The sequence below is a fragment of the Fistularia commersonii genome, chromosome 14 (genome assembly GCF_037954325.1).
Source record: "Fistularia commersonii isolate RoL2024-O1a breed Wild chromosome 14, RoL_Fcom_v1.0, whole genome shotgun sequence".
In the NCBI taxonomy this organism is placed as follows: Eukaryota; Metazoa; Chordata; class Actinopteri; order Syngnathiformes; family Fistulariidae; genus Fistularia; species Fistularia commersonii.
In genome coordinates this window covers 12,561,872-12,579,537 of record NC_141297.1, presented here as the reverse complement: position 1 = coordinate 12,579,537, position 17,666 = coordinate 12,561,872, and the positions used below count along the sequence as shown (strand labels likewise).

The 17,666-nt window shown below is 38.6% G+C and overlaps 1 protein-coding gene across 1 annotated transcript in view; it reads right to left on the bottom strand.

The window, feature by feature from the left end:
* Positions 1 to 17,666, bottom strand: part of ctnnbl1 (catenin, beta like 1) — a 66,792-nt gene that overhangs the window by 27,667 nt on the left and 21,459 nt on the right. The window contains exons 11-13 of the mRNA XM_086159765.1: positions 12,518 to 12,699; positions 1,382 to 1,479; positions 161 to 241 (exon numbers count right to left, since the gene is read on the bottom strand). Coding sequence (XP_086015891.1) covers positions 161 to 241; positions 1,382 to 1,479; positions 12,518 to 12,699 — 361 coding nt within the window. The remainder of the gene's footprint in view (positions 1 to 160; positions 242 to 1,381; positions 1,480 to 12,517; positions 12,700 to 17,666) is intronic.

Here is a 17,666-nt window from a genome sequence, read left to right as displayed (position 1 = left end):
GGCCAGAGCATTTTGATGATCTCTGTGGCTTCAAGTGTTCAACACAGGTTCTTTTATCTAACAAGCGGCATGATAAGATGCCAGTGTTAGAGGAGACAGAGGGTGCAGATCAAGAGGCTGCAGGGGGGAGAGAGAACGAAGGGAATGAGGAGATGCTTACATGTTTCTCCCCTTCGATCCTCTTGTCAGCCTGTTGAACAGCCTCCAGGTACTTAAAATGCATCTCCATCAGCCGATCGACCTGGAGACAGAAATAGAGATGAAGTGAAAGAACACTGTATAAAAGCAGAAAGGAAAAAATAAGAAATATGAGAAGGAGTGCACACAAAGGTAAGGAAACAACCACTGACTCATAGCATGACAGAATTATGTAGCGAAAATAAAAATAAATGAATTGATTCATGTAAAAAAAAAAAAGGAAGAACTTAAAACAGGCCAGAAAATATATAATAAAGATGCTCACTATTTCCAATAATATAATCAAATTTGACAATTTGGGGGAAAATAATAATAATCAAGAGAATAGGACAGGGTATTTGGGAAACAAATAAAGAGGAGTTGCATTAAGAGTTTAAGAAATCAGCATTTCAAAAATCTCAAAATTGTGAGGGGGGGAAAAATGTGAAATTCTTTAGAATTGAAAAGTCATTGTTATAAAAGAAAATACTTGGAAATGTATAAGATTTTTCTGTTGAGAGCTTATGACAAATTAATTTTTTTCATCACAAGTTAAATGCTGGCAGTGGATGAGCAAATCTCACATGTTTTCACCATTACTATCAAATAAATGTTTTGAGTTATGTTTTACAAATTGCTTACATTAATCTCTTTCAATTTAATTGCAAATTAACCAACTTGGTGAGATACTTATTCCAATCGTGTACTAACACTGAGAATCCCAGAATCCTTTCTAAATAAAGGAGATTGCAATGAGTTGAGGTTCATAATATTTCACAAGAACCTCGTCACTGATGAACTAGAAAGTGAATTTGAACCACACTATACAGCAGTGACACATTCATTGCACAATGTATAATTGTCTTTATACACCTTACCAACAATACAAGAGGAGGTGAGGGAAAAAAATGACAAAAGAAGGACATTTGAGGCCGTTTTCCATTGAATTACTGTACTTTGTTGTTTTGCCAACATTTCAAGCAGATCTAACAAATCACTACATGAATGCTGTTTAAACACAAGGGCTGCATCTATCCTGACAGTAACCGGTTATGTTACTCTGAAATAACCACTCAGACTTGTACATTGGACAAACCCCTGTTTTACCAATGGCTTCTATTTTAAGAGCAGTGTGAAGAAATTAATGTATTTCAGTATTAAAGCAATAGATGCATACGCAAGATGTGACAATACGAGTACTGACCTTCTCACAGTCGTTCTCTGTGAACTTGTTAAGGAGTCTGCTTCGCTGCTGAGACTTGAGGTTCCTCAACATGGAGGCGATGATGGAGCAGACGTGCTCTATGGAAATTGAAGTGAAAAGGAAAAGTGTTTGTATTAAACAAAACATGATAGACCTAACAAAAACAAACAAACAACAAACTGGATAGGTTGAGATGTTAAAAAAAGATTTTCATTACCAGTGCTACTTTAATTGCTCAATGTTTAATATTTATTAACAACAAACTCTCCGATCGTCATATTTCTGTGCACACTTGCCCTAGGAAACAAAAGAAAAATAGGTATCATGACATTAAATAGCTTTGATATCATGACAGGTTTTTTTTTTTTAAATTTAGATACATATCATAAAATTGCTAGATTTTGAGAATAACTTTCTGAGAAACAAAACATAACATTAAATAATAATTTTATTCTACTTTTACTCAAATGCCTTTAAACAATAAACAGTATTTTCTGTTCCTTTAATGTGTGTCATTCAGATAATTAGAAATGGAAAACTGGACAACTTCACTTTTCAAAAACATCAATTCTAATTTTAAAGTAATCACAAACTGATTTTGTATAATGCCACTATATGTTTTGTATGGATAACTGTTGTTTTTTTGTTTATTAATAGCTAGTTTATTAATGGCAACTTTTCATGATTAATAACATCCATTAAGGTTGTCAACAATCGTGATTACTGTCCAGATGTGAACATTAAATAATGACAAAGAAACAAAGAAAAGTAAACACAAATGTCACAGGGATTTTTACAGGGATTCATATCCCTGTAAAAAATGGATTAGCATTTGATAATTTGAACTCTCTGTAACTGTCTCAACATATGAGTAGTTAACAAAGGAAAAGTGTGAATAAACAGAAAATCTCTTTTCATGTTAAGGCACGCTGAAATATGCATAATAATTGAAGGGGGCTGAATGGCAGTCATTGGAGACACTGGTGATGGAAATTATAGCAGATCAGCTGCCATTCAGCAAGAAGAGGGCTTAAACAACATCTTAATTGAGTAAATTAGCAAGGAAAGGACGTTAGTCTGAGCAAGTCCCTTTGGTAACCCAATCCATGCGATGGAAACTGCGTTCTCCCATCTGTTACTCACAAGGCTGCCACAATATAAGTATGACAGTATGATGTTCTTCATGATGTGGAAGGAACGAAGAACAGAGGAGTGGAATATGACATTGTAAAATCTCTGGATACCCAGAGTGGGAAAAAAAATGTAATTGGACTTTATCATCAAGAGGTCAATAGTCTTTCTCAACAAGGCTTTGCAGTTGCTAAGCAACAAGAGTAGAAGAATCAATCCCATTTCTTCTACTAAAAGTAGTCTTATTTTTTGTCAGCTTCCTTTGTGCTTTCCTGACAACCCCAAGCTTTCTTACCCAGATGTGAAGGCAAGAGGAATTTAAAGGCGGCTAGGGCTGTCAAAATCAAATTTCTCAAAATACATATCGTATTCTGCATGTAAATGGAAAAAATGGAGGATCATTGCTTTAAGAAATGTGGGCTTTGAAAATATAAGAATAATTACTACCATTCACTAGGACAGCGGAGTTTCATTCTTTCAAAAAAGTATGTGAACTGATTATGAGATTTGGGTATAGAATTGAACATTGTCCATGAAGCAAATGCAATAAAAATTATTACTGTCTATTTAAAAATAAAACTTCATGAATCAGTTGCAGTTAAAGGAGTAACACTGATTAAGTTACCATATACTGCAATCTGGGTGAGGCCAGAACATCTAGTTTCATTCACCATGTAACCAACCAATGCTCCCTATTTAGAAGTGAGAATTTTTGATGTGAAAAAAGATGTTTAAAAAGTAATCAACAACAGCCAAGCTCAAACATTTTTTGATCAAATTAAGGTTATTATCATTCATCTATGTTTGACAAGTCGATCAAGTTTTTATAGTTGAAAACTTATGCGTAGCATTGTGGCAGCTGGAATTAAAAAAAAAAAAAAAAAAAAAAAAAAAAATCAAGAGAGTATTCTGCAAAATACTGCATGCTAGAAATTTATATCATGTGAATATTATAGACACACTCACAGAGTGAAAATTATGATCCAAAAAATTAGACTGCCCCTTAGGTAACTTATTTCGAGTTACTTGAATGTAGTTTAAATGTCCCGTGTGAGCCAAAGCATGGAGGCAAACAGCAATTTCAAAAGAGTGATTAATAGTGACTGATTCAGCCACCTCCACAACGTGCTGGGGTTATATTGATCACATGCTGTGAAAAGTTTGAAACCTTACTGTGACTACTCTGGTGAGGTTTGTGGAGTGGTGGAAGCAGGATTACATTCTGGGTACAAGCTGGAGGGCAAGGCTAAGTGAAACAGCTTCCCCATCTGTTTGGAAAGGTGCCCAATCAATACTTCATTTACATGCTTTGCCTTACATTTAACCACAAGGGACAGGTGAACACAAGGACACTTTCAAACAAGCCCTGTTTTGACATTTCAAATAACTATCATAAATCCAATGAAAGATTCATGACAAAAACAGTCCAGATAATGCAATCACTCAGTCACTACTTGTTAAGAATGCGAAGATATGCACAACACAGGCGGTTGTAGAGGTGAACGATCTATTAAAAGATACTGTGGTGAAATAATAATGTTTAAACCCATCAACACATGCACAAAGAATGGGGACTCTGCTAAACATAATGGTTTTCCTCCATCAAAAAAAAGTTAATATTCAGCCTATGTACATCCAGACTATTAAGGGACTCTGATAAGAGCTGGGTTGGTGTTAAACTAATAAAGACAATTCCGACAGACATGTTTCAAGGACACCAGATAATCAACCATGGTAGCAGACAAGCCATCATTTGCTTAAAACAACAAGAAGTGGACGTTTTAATTTATAACAGAACAAACCTACATGGTTTGTACTGAAGAAGATTGTCCATGACTGTGACGATAGTCCTATAACATGTGGCACCTTAGACACTCCATTACAGAAGTGAGATGCACTGAAAAACTAAAGCAGCCTCTTAGATTAAAGCGAATATGTCTTCAAAAAAATGTGCAAGTCCAATTGCCATGAGAAGAATCATTATTGCTATGCAGGTTGAATTTTGAATTCTAATGTCATTGGTTCCTGGTATTTTAATTTACCTGAACCTATGGTAACAACAAATGTCAATACAAATTGGTTTCCAAACTCCTGGAAACTCTACATCCATACTGGATGTGAAAACCCTGAAATCAAATCATCTCAAACTCAAATAGTAATCAACGGAAATCCTGGTGTACCATGACACAACATGTGTTTCAAATGCACTTAATACATAATTTTTGAAAAGAATAATTAATTCTCTCAAGAATTAAGCCTTCTGTTTCCCAAATTGTAAAAAAATGTTTTGAAAAACTTGCTTTGCAATTCGGTCATTATTGTGCCACAACTTTGCTGAGGACATTCAAAAAACCCTCCTGAGAGGTCAAGATAGTATGGCAGTTAAATTCTTTTGTCTGTTGATTTTTCTGACAACTGCTAAATGATTATCAATTACATTATTCAGGTTGTCAAAATGATTCTTTTTTTACTACCATTCCAAGAACCACTTTCAGAGATCTTCACTCATTTTGATTGGAAAGTTGAGATGGAGCTTCTTCTGAATTGTTTTCAAGGTCAAGATTTGTGTTTCAAATCTGATTTAGCAAATAAGGTTTTGTAGTAAATCAACATTGTCTTTTCACTTTTGTTTTTCTTTAAAATATACATAAAATTTTCTACAATGCTTTATTTTTTGTTCCATCAGTAAGACTAAAAATGTTTCCCTTCCTTACTTCTTAGAGTAAGACTAATAATTACAAGTACAACCTCTGGGTGCTGCACAAGCTTTGAAGAAACAAAGGTTTATGTGGGACTAGTACTCTCCATTCTGCATGGCAAATTTTATCGATAGTTCCTGATGCACAGAAAGGCATCTGACAGGCCAGGAACAAAAACTGGAATTAAAGACCTGTTGTTAAATTAAGTTCGAGAATTGTTACAAAATGTCCTGGGAAAAAGTTCCTGTGTAGAAAAAGGCCTTGGGGAATACCCCTTAATTTGAACTCCTGGTTATGTTGTGTGCATCCAAAACAGCCTTGCTGCTTTTATTCCATCTCTAAAATACTTCTTTAACAATGGGGCTATATATACAGACACATTCCTGGATATATGGTTAAAATATGACTTTTCAGTTATATTCAGGATAAAAAAAAAGCAATTTTGTTTCAGTTTGTCGTGTCTTCTTCGCAGGAAGGTTTGTGTCATCTTTAGCAAAAATGTGTTACAATCACTACATGTAAAGAGGGCATCAGCCTAAGCACACCCAGGTTCATCCCCAGGGTCTACTCCCAAGATTATATGATATGGTTTTAATAACTTGAGAACATGGTATAAAAAGTTCCCAATAGAAACACTGTATACCCAAACCTCACTAGAAAAAATAATCTAAACATTCCAATGTCAACAAAGCTTGGGAAAAAAAAATTAACTTGGATAATTGAGTGGGAGGGCATTTTCTGGAAAATCTGCTGTTAAATGTTACATTACGTTTTGTACAGACGTCGCTCATGACGCGGCCAGTGTGGGTAAACCTCTATATACTGATCTTGAGTATGTCCTCAGCAGAATACTAAGTGTTTGTTGATTGAATTTTTCATATAAATCCAGATATATTACAGCATATTTCATTAGAGTGTGTATTTGCAGAGATTAAACAATCAATCCCCATCAGAGGAAAGACCAGACATAAAGATGATGTTAATGAGATGTGTCTTTACACAGGGATTTTCAGCAAATCTCTGCCTATGAAATACACTAATAATAGGATTACTTCAGTATGACTCTGACAACACAGATACCAATCAAACTTGCATCATGTAAAATGTTACTGATTTTATCTGTGCTGGAGGGATCTGGGGCTTGGGAGGAAGATGATCAAATGAAAGCCCAATCTTATACTCTGCGTTTGAACGGAGACATGTGACACACGATTTACCATTAAATCCAGATAGCCACATCTCAGATAGGCAGTAATCTTATCTCACAAATTCTGCTTTGTGGTCATAACTTTCTGTTGATTAATATCAACTGAGACGCTGGTGATAAGCCAATGAAATGACAGGAAAAGGTAGCACGTTTAATGATTTAATAAGATTTTTTAAAGTTTTTGTGGTGCAGGTCTAAATCCAATGCTATTATCTGCCGATGCATATACCCAAGCAAATTCATCAGTAAATACAAGTCAGGATTAGGGTGTTCATTACACTTGAGAATGTAATTAACACACACCTAAGGTGAGACTAGAAATTGACCTGTTGTTATTGTGCCTGGCTGTATAAATTAGCTGTTTACCAGAGACCCCTCACACACATCCTCAGATCATTACCTACTTCAACATAATCAGGTGCAAACTATTTTCAGGTAAAACACTCTTTCACCAGTTATCATTGACTATACAGAAGTACATAGAAGAGCTAAAACAAGGTGAACTAAGGGATTCAGACAAGGATACCTTGCAGAAAAAAAGTTTATTTAATTTTTTGTTTTTTTGTTTGTTTGTTCCCCATTATTTTTGTTTTCACTTAAATAAGTCTCTATTGAATATGCCATTTTGCATTGAATTTTCAATCCCTGTTCATTAGGACTGTGGGTATTTCAGAAATTATTTCACAAGGAACAATTTTCACACAAAAGTTCATGACAGAGTGAGCTGTGGAATGAATGTGGGACAGATTACAAAGGATAGAAAGACAGAGAGGTCCTTACCTTCTAATTACTTTTGACTGAAGCAGTTGATTAATTAATCTACAGTGTTATTGTGTTGTTCTGGAGGACCACTTGATTCGTAGCCTTTCCAATTAGTAGTCTTACAGAGGAGGAGGACTCACTCAATATGGCTTATGTCATGACAGGCATCTCATTACAGCTTGAGCGGTGAGACTAATCAATGGAATCATAATGGGAAATCCAATACAGTATGAAAATCTCATCTGAATGAAAAACAGTAAATCTTTTTTATGGAAAACCCTTTTCTCAATTTAATTTGTATGTTCACTTTATATTGTTAATTTAATTGTTGTATGGTTGAACATTGCTCAATCTCTTGGCTGATTTGTGTGTCACGCTGTTGAACAGCAGAGGAATTGCTGTAGCAGCGTATTGGCACTGAATGCAAATTTACAAACTATGGCAACAGATGGTTGGATCAATCACAAGTGGCAATCGCTCCCTCCTGCAGAATCAGATGAAGGTCGCTTATGTCAATGTGGATGTTATTCAGTCTCGAAATAGTTGTCTGAAATAGGCAATGTTTTTTAAGACCTCAACATAAAGCACTTGTTATAACAGAATTCAAGTATAAATAAGGGCGTATATTTGTTAGGATTTACAGTATGCCAGGAAAAGATTTACAACAGTTTTGAATTTCATAACTGCTCATATTCTTGTCAAACTCTCAATAAAATAGCAAAGACTTGGGAATGGACAAAACATATTTTCATACATTATTAAAATAAACTTATACTGCCTTCAGTAAACAACTGTAGTACCTGATGAGAATCCAATAATCTTTTTTTGGTGAGGAAATAAACTTCTTCTCAATGTCTTCCCAATAACCTTCCTGAGAAGGAAAGTTTGTCACTTGAAAATATAATGGATTGCCAAAAAAAACCAAAAAAAAAAACTATTCATAATCGCAGGCATAAAGGGCTTCAGAATAGGTTCAAAAGACAAAAACTCCCCACACAGATGAAACTTAAGGTTAATCTGTGGCAGAATGATTTGTTAAAGAAAATGGAAGAAAGAAAATGGTGAGCATGATGGTGGAGAAAGTGCAGCTATGGGCATGTTTTGCAGCAATGGAACTGGATCACTGCTATTCGGTAATAATGTGATACTGACAGAGGCAGCAGGATGTGTACCCTGCTCAAATTTACCAGAAAACTTCTAAGCACAGATGGTGTTTGTTTTCTAAAAATCTGTGAAAGTAAGATTATCATGGTAAAGAAACGTGATATCTTCTAAATGTCCTGTCAGTCACCACGCCTAAGCATTTAGGGACAGTTTAGATTTCAGACCATGAGCTATGAAACTCTAACTTTTGTCCAGTTATTTTTGAACCTAGGTGAAAAAGGATGGACAGTACACTGAGACTGGCAGTAGCTCCTAAATAATCAATGCTATATTTTGTGAAAGTCTACACTACAGACACAACCTCACAGCTTCATTTCAAATCCACTTTGTTAATGTACAGAAATTGCAAAAACTGTTTTCAGTTTGACAATTATTGCGAAAGCTGGTCCAGACTTGCTGGCCCTCACAGGTTGAGAAAAAAAACAACTTGAGAGGAGCTTAACATCTCTTTTAGAGCTGGTCTTTGTGTGCTGTGGTTGACTTTTCTTCAATACACAGAGGGGGGAAAGGTTTAACAGTAAGGATGGGTTATCTTTCTGCTCTTCCTCCTGCTGCTTGTGAAGGCTAAAGGTTAATTCATCTGGTTTCAGGGAGAGATGGGACAGAGTGGAGGACAATTTGCTCTCTCAAGCAGGACTGAAAAGCCTCATTGGACATATTCAAACTAATTAATACAGACAGAGTGTCAGCAGTGGGGACTGGCTTTGGATGCAGGATATCAAACTAAGTGGTTAGAGATTGACGTTAGTACAACAATTTTTTCCAGGCACCAATCTATTCAATTCTCTCAGCATCTATTATATGGAAACCCAATCTTTCAGACTCTCGCTCTCTCTACCCCTTGTTTGTACTACCTATCTCTCACTAAGAGACAAGAGAGATTTGAGACTGCAAGCGGGAAAATCAATCAAGATTGGACTGATAGTGTAAACTGACAGGCCAGAGAGACAGCAATTGTAATACATATGATTAAGATTTGGTGTTTTGGCAGGAAACTGGTAGGACTTCACATGGAAGAAAACCTGATGTGGAAAAGCAAAAAATGTCACTATATAATTAAAGCACTTATATTTTCAACTTGACTTATTAATCTTTAGATTGCATTCTTTTTGTGAGATGTCACATCAATTAGTTGATTGGAAAACCTCAAATAGTCACGAACCTGTCAGAATCACAAGCAACATTGATATCTTTTATGGGATTTAATAGGGGCTCAAATACAAAGCAACTTGTTTTTTTTAAATCATAATCTCTCATAAAAACATATCTCTGATAAAATCGCGCCTTATAGGTTATGAGATTTATTCCCAAACTTCAAAGGTGTGCTATGGTATCTGAATCCAAGAAGTTAGCAGCAGATCCTCTACATTTTGTAAGTTGTGAATGCGGGTCTCCTAGGATTGGACTTATTTGTCCAAAGCACTCCACATATGTTCAATTAGACTGAAATTCTGAGGAAATTGAAAGTCATTCCTGAACCAGACTATTCCTGAACCAAGTAGCAGGATGTTTTATCCTGACAGACACAAGTACCTTCATTCCATGAAGGGCATTTGATCTGCACTCATGTTGAGGTTGATGGTGCACACCAAAATAACATTTACATGAATGACAGCACTCAAGAGTTCTCAGCAGAAGACTTGATTACACACTGAAGCATCACACTCTTACTTATTTTCCTTTCCACACTTAGAGCACTTTAATGCCATGCCCAGATAAGCAACACACTTGCATCTGGCAAATCACACGTTATAATGGGAATAAACAACACCTGCCCAGCACAATTTCATCATAAATTATATTTGGAATTTCAGTGCTGTAAAAAAAAAAAAACATAAACAATGAAGTAAATATGAATACCTAAAGATCTATCATTGATTTAAGCCATTGGAATGCCAATTGTGGAATTACTTTAATATTGAACTTTTAAAAAATTAAAATCTTTTTAAAAAATACTACTTTCTAATTTATCTGCAGAACACTTCCCTGTGGGTTCGCTGACTTGGTGGTATAAGCGCTAGCCCAGGACCTTGACGTGTGGTGCTGGAATCTATCCAGGAGGCTTTTTTACATTGTTCTCTCCCTCTCTTCACATAATCTCTTTATAATCTCTATCTAGTCAAAACAAATTACCCATAGGAACTCCCAGCTATTAGCCACCATTGTAACAATTTTTCTGGGTCACAGCCATGACCAGAACGTTCCAGAGTGCCTTGTTTGTAGTGTGCCAAGATTATCACATTTCACATTGACTTTTAAGAATTATTACGAAAATAAGCATATAAAAAAAATGTGCAGCAACATCCGTGGCACATACAGGGCCGTGACCCGCCCAAACTTTGGACAGTTAGACCACATCTCTCTGTTTTTGTACCCATGCACAGAGACTGAAACAGAACAGAGAAGTCAAAGTCTGGACCCTGGACTCAGAGGGCATCCTGCAGGACTACTTTGCTACAATAGACCGGGATGTGTTCAAGACCGCAGCCACACAGGAGATCTCTTCTGTCAGCGTACAGAAGTACGCTGAGCATGTAATTCGGTACATCAGCACTTGTGTTGATAACATCGTGCTCAACATACGAGTTAGGAAGTTCCCCAACCAGAAGCCTTGGCTGAACAGTCTGAACAGTGCATTTACGTCCGGAAATGAGACATAGTACAAAGTTTCTAAGTACAGACTGAAGAAAGACATCAGAATTGCCAAGAGGAGGTACAGAGAGAAGATGGCTTCTACTCCACTGCTGACCCGGATGGGTGGATATGGCAAGGCCTACATCACATCACAGACTACAAGTCCACCACCGGAATCGACATCTGTATAGACAGCCTGCCACACGACCCCAACATCTTCTGCGCCTGCTTCAAGAACCCCTGCAACAACACAGAGGGGAGTCACACACACCCACACACACACACACACACACACACACACAATGGGATCTACCACCCCCTCTCGCACGTCTCGCTCCCAAAAGCATCATCAGACCATGTACACAGAGTGCTGAGAATGATCAACCCCCACAAGGTAGCCACATCGGACAACATCCAGGGGCGGGCCCTAGGAGCTTGTGCCAATGAGGAAGGAGAGGAGACCTCATTGGCCATTGTTCCTCCGAGGTCTTAAGGTTGAGTGGCTTCAAATACCTGGGTGTCCACATAAGCGACAATCTCACCCGGTCCCTCAAAACCACGCAGACAGTCAAGAAGGTTCCACACTGAGTGTACTTCTTGAGGAGGCTGAGGAGGTTTGGCATGTCGCCTAAGATCCTTAACCACTTCTACAGCTGCATTGTTGGGACCATCCTGACAGACCGCATCACTGCGTGGTTTGGCAGCACCACTGCTCTGGACCGCAGACGACTACAGTGATTAGTAAAGACTGCAGAGAGGATCACCAGAGTCCCACTGCCTTCTCTACCACCAAAGGAGAGTCCGCAGGAGAGCTGCCCCAAACGCCAAGGACCAAGCCCACCCTCAAGATGGACTGTTGACACTCCTACCCTCCAGCCAGAGGTACAGGAATGTGAAATATAGAATGACATGACCAAAGAACTTGTTCCACTTGAATGCCATCCGACTCCAATACAGCTGACATTCATTCTTCATTTTTCTGCACTCTAAATAACTATTGCCATTTAAACTGTGCTCATCCTTGCACCCGCACTTTGTGAGTTGCACACCAAGCTGCACTCAACTTGCACTACCAACACTGTTCATATTCATAATTATGTTTACCCTACCTATTTATTATCAATACAAATCCAAATGCACTGGGGACAGACAAATAAGAATTTCATTGTACAGGGAAACACGTTTCCACAATGTACATATGACAATAAACGCTTCAGGTCAAGAATCTTCAATGCTCCTTAAATGGATCATCTCATATTTTAAGAGGTGGGGCAAATTGTAACTCAGTCTCAGTCAGGAATCTTGACTCTTTTCAGCGAACTGAGCTAGTTTTTTGTTCTCATCTTTTGCTGTAATATATTTATTTTGTTACAGATTCTATGTCAATGAAAATAATCTAATGGGGTATGAAACATTTCGTACAGCCCATTGGATTACCCTACACAATACCTCTATATTAGGGTCACAAATCAGCTGTTTGCAGAGTCAGTTAAGAAATCATGTCTATCAACTGTTGGCCTGTATTAATAATTAACTAACCTTCATGCTCTTTCTCAGAAGCACCAGTTTTTTTCATCTTCTTGGGAGTTTTCATGAAGAGTGGAAAGATGGTTCGCAGGCCCAGGATGTCCACAAACTTATGGCAGTTATCTCCTCCCTCTGGTCCAATCATCCCATGATCCAAGACCTTGAGAGCACTGGTTCGAGACATTTTCTTCTCTCTGCAATAGAAGGAAAAAACAACATTGAAATTGGGGGAATATGTTAATGCTTTACCAGACTGACAATTAGATTATGTTAAATGGTTCATCTGGAGAATGTTATGGAAAAGCAGGAAGGAAATAGCAATTTTCAGTGCAATACATAAGACAAAAAGGTTAAACATAATATGAAAACAAAGCTTCACCATCCCTCATCTGTAAGTGGCTGAACCATCTCAGTCTGCCTTCTCTCCTAAAAATCTAACATGTGCTGTCCCTCTGATGGACACTTTCCTGATCCTATCCATCCTCGTCACTCCCAAAGAGAACCTCAACATCTTGATTTCTGCGACCTCCAACTTTGCCTCTCTTTTAATCAATGTCACTGTTTCTAGATCATAAAGCATTGCTGGTTTCACCACTGTCTTGTACACCAGTCGTCCCTAACCTTTTTATCACAGCAGACAGGTCAACGCTTGAAAATTTTACCGCGGACCGGGTAACATGGAGATACATGTAGTCAGTTTATTTTCCAACAATATCAATAAACGTGAATCCGATGTGTACTCGTATGCAACTTTATTGGCAGCTTTCATAACATTGCACCAAAAACATAACATGAGTGTAATGAAGGCTTCAACAGACTCCTTGCCGCATACTATGCAGAGTGGCTTAGTCTGTGGGAATAACCTGTTACGATACATCCACATTTCAAGTAGAACTCCTGGTATTGTCTGTTAAAAAGTTGTTAAAAGAGGCAGAAATGTAACCGAAAGATTCCATTCATTTTTCAAAACAAAAGATTTTTAAAAATAAAGATTGTTCACACTCAGATAACAAATCCAACGGAAATAACTGATTATTTCCTGGTGTGGCCCGGTACCAATTGATCCACAGACCGGTACCCGTCCGCAACCTCTCTTTTGGAGACCACTGTTGTACACCTTTCTTTTAATTCTGGCTGATGGTCTTCTATCGCATAGTATCACTGACATTTTTCTCCACCTATTCCAACCTCCTTTAACCCATTTCTTGACCTCTTTTCCACACTCTCCATTGCTCTGGACTGTTGACCCTAAGTACATGAAATCCTCCAACTTCTTGATCTCCACTCCCTATAGCCTCACCATTCCACCCGGGTTCCTCTCAACCACGCACATACTGTATATTCTGTCTCGCTGCGACTAATCTTCAGTTCCTCTCCTTTCCAGAGCATACCTCCACCTCTCTAGATTTTCTTCAGCCTGTTCCCTGCTCTCACTACAGATCACAATGTCACCTGCAAACATCGTGGTCCATGGAGATTCCTGTCTAACCTCATCTGTCAGCCTGTCTATCACCACTGCAAACAAGAAGGGGCTCAGAGCTGATCCCTGAGGGAGTCCTACCTTCACCTTGAACTTCTCTGTTACACATAAAGCACACCTCATCACTGTCTCTCAGCTAGCATATATATCCTGCACCAGTCTAGCATACTTCTGTGCCCCTCCAGACTTCCTCATACACTACCAGAGCTCTACTCTTGGCACCCTGTCATATCCTTTTTCTAGGTCTACAAAAGTACAATACAGGTCCCTATGACTTTCTCTGTACTTCTCTATTAGCATTCTCAAAGCAAATACTGCATCTGAAGTGCTCTCTCTAGGCACAAAGCCATACTGCTGTTCACAAATGTTGCTCCACTATGTTTTCCCATAACCTCATTGTATTGCTTACCAACTTTATCCCTCTATAGATACCGCAATTCTGCACATCACCTTTTACTGATCTATGCGACTTCCTGGTCTACAAGTCACCTCTTCTACCCTTGCCTCTCTTTCATGTTCCACATTCATCAGCTCTTCAAAGTACTCTTTCCATCATCCCACCCCTCTTCTAACAGCTGTCAATACATTTTCCTCTATCCTTAATCACCCAGACCTCCTGTACATCCTTTCCATCTCTCTCTGTTTTGCCAACCTGTATAAATCATTCTCTCCCTTCTTACTGTCCTACCGAGTATACCAGTTATCATATGCCCTCTGTCTTGTCTTTGCTACCTCTATCTTTACCTTATGCTGTATCTCCCTGTACTACTGTCTGTTCTCTTAAGTCCTCTCAGTGTCCCACCTATTATTTGCTATTCGCGTTCTCTGTATATACTCCTGCACTTCCTCATTCCACCACCAAATCTCCTTATCTACTTTCCTTCCAGACGACACACCAAGCATTCTCCTACCTGTCTCCGTGATCACATTTGCTGTAATTTTCCAGTCATCTGGAAGCTCTCCCTGACCACCCAGAGTCTTTCTCAACTCCACTCTGAAAATCATACAACATTCCTCCCTTTTCAGCTTCTACCATTTTGTCCTCTGCTCTATCTTTGTCTTCTTGATTTTCCTTGTCACCTGAGTTGTCCTACAAACCACCATCCTATCTGTAGCTGTCTGGCTACACTCTCACCTACCACTTGTTTGCAATCACTTATCTTCTTCAGATTACCTCGTCTCTACAAGAAGTACTCTACATGTATGCTCCTACCTCCACTCTTATAAGTTACGCAATGTCTTTTATGGAAAGAAGTATTCTCTACAGCCATTTCCATCCTTTTTCCAAAGTCGAACACCATCTGTCCATCTTGTGTTCCTATCCTGGATACCAAACCCGCCCATCACCTCTTCACTGTCTCTTTTGTCTGCACCAACATGCCCATTGAAGTCTGCACCAATCACCACTCTCTCATTTCTGGGGATATTCTGCATCAATTCATCATACTCATTCCAGAACATCTCCTTCTCCTCTAACTCACATCCCACCTGTGGGGCAGAGCCACTTATAACATTGACCATCACACCTTCTGTTTCCAGTTTCAGATTCTTAAGTCTATCTGACATTCTTTTCACCTCAAGAACATTCCTAACAAACTCCTCCTTCAAGATAACTCCTACTCAAGTTTTACGCCGGATGCCCTCCCTGATGCAACCCTCTGCATTCATTCGGACTTGGGACCGGCTCAGAGACACTGACCCATGCCACCCCAGGGCTGGCTCAGAGAGACACCGGCCCATTCCTCCCTGAGGCTGATCCCACCCATCCTCGTCACTCCCAAAGAGAACCTAGACATCTTCATCTCTGCGACCTCCAGCTCTGTCTCCTGTCTTTTCGTCATGTCCAAACCACCTCAGTCTGACCTCTTTATCTCCAAAACATCTGATGTGCTGTCACCCTGATCGACTGCTTCCTGGTTCTATCCATCTTTGTCACTCTAAGAAAGAACCTCACCATCTTTCAGTCTTTCCCTTTGTGTCACTGTCTGTAAACCATACAGCATCACTGGTCTCAACCTTCTAGTGCATCTTTCATTCCATTCTAGCTGCCTCTTTTTTTAATCACACCTTACCCCTGATACTTTTCTCCATCTGTTGCAACTCGCTCAAACGAGTTTCTTCACCTCTTTTCCACACTCTCCATTGCTCTGGACTTTTGACCCAAAGTACTTAAAATCCTCCACCTTCTTTATCGCCACTCCCTGTAGCCTCATGATTCCACTTGGGTCCCTCTCATTCACACACTCTTGCTGGTAGTTTATCAATATCTTACTCTGCAATATGTTTGTCCTTGCCATTATATCACCTTATTTGTTTGTCCCACAAAATCAAGCAAGTGCAAATCTGCCCTAGTATATTATGAGAGGTATCACAAATCTCCCACCACCAAGCTTGCAGTGAGGGTGAGCTAACTGGACTTCAAATATATTCAAAAAAACACAACAGATCAAAAGAGCAATTGTTTCAATGTGAAAATTATGTATGATTAGCTACTAAAACAATAAACCTGGAACCTTCTCTAAGCTAATTAATTTCAGTGTTTGTCGTCTTTAAAATTCCCTGCCCTCTCCTCATGCCTTCCTTCAGGAAATATAGCTGTCTGTCAGTGTCACTTTGTCCATTGCCACCAATGACAGATGACAGCATTTATCTCGGAGGAGGGACACATATTTCAGGCAGTTGAGTCTGGTTCTCCAGACACATTATATAAGATGGACAGCTGGAATGGTGGGGGGGCAGGGGCACAATATACAATGTACTTTCCAGAGGGAAACTAGGCAATTAACTTGGTAGACAGCTGACTTTATCAAACATCCTGGTGTCAAGAACAATGGGGTCCTAACCTCTAAAAAGACTGAGGGTTGATAAATGAACATGACAGCAGACATTTTGATAAGCGCTTTGAAACTGGATTGCATCGATTAAGTCAACAATGAACAGTTCGGAGAAATTAAACCAACCAACCAGTCCGACTGATGTGACCAGTCTTAGTTTAAGTAAGTGATGGAATTGAAAGCTCCATTAAAAATGAATGGCCTATCCCTTTAGCTCCAAATAATGTTGTCAATACTATAAACAGGAAAAATATATATATAAAACCATAAATAGCTTTTTTTTTTTTTGCAAACACAATATATACTGAACACACACATACAATCAAAGTGACATGGAGTTTCCAGCCCCATAGTGCATGATGTGGTCAAGGGTATGAAATAACAGAGGTAAGGGTATGTCATATTACTATATGATAATTATGCCTCACCATGTATATGAAGGTACACAGAGCTGGAGCAGCTTGAAAAATCATTCCAATTGTGAGCAAGCAATGGAAGTCAGGGTCCTGTTTTGACATGGCTAAAATGTGATCTGCAGATGAGCAAAGCAGCTCAATCAAAAGACAGACACAACCATTCTTCATATCATAGCTCTGTTGCAGAGAACTATTTAACCATAAGCACTGGGCCAGAAATATATTTGTGTTCTCTGTAAGCAAAGCTTGTAATATCTTGGGTCGATTCTCTCTCGTTTACACTTTGTATGAAGGGCCTCTAAGGTTAAGAGCAACATCGCCCGGGGGGTCATCAAATACAAGTTGGTACAAGATCAAATCCATGAAAAAAAGTGAAAAAAAAAAAAAAAAAAAAAAAAGATAAAAAAATGCCTAAATAACATAATAATAAA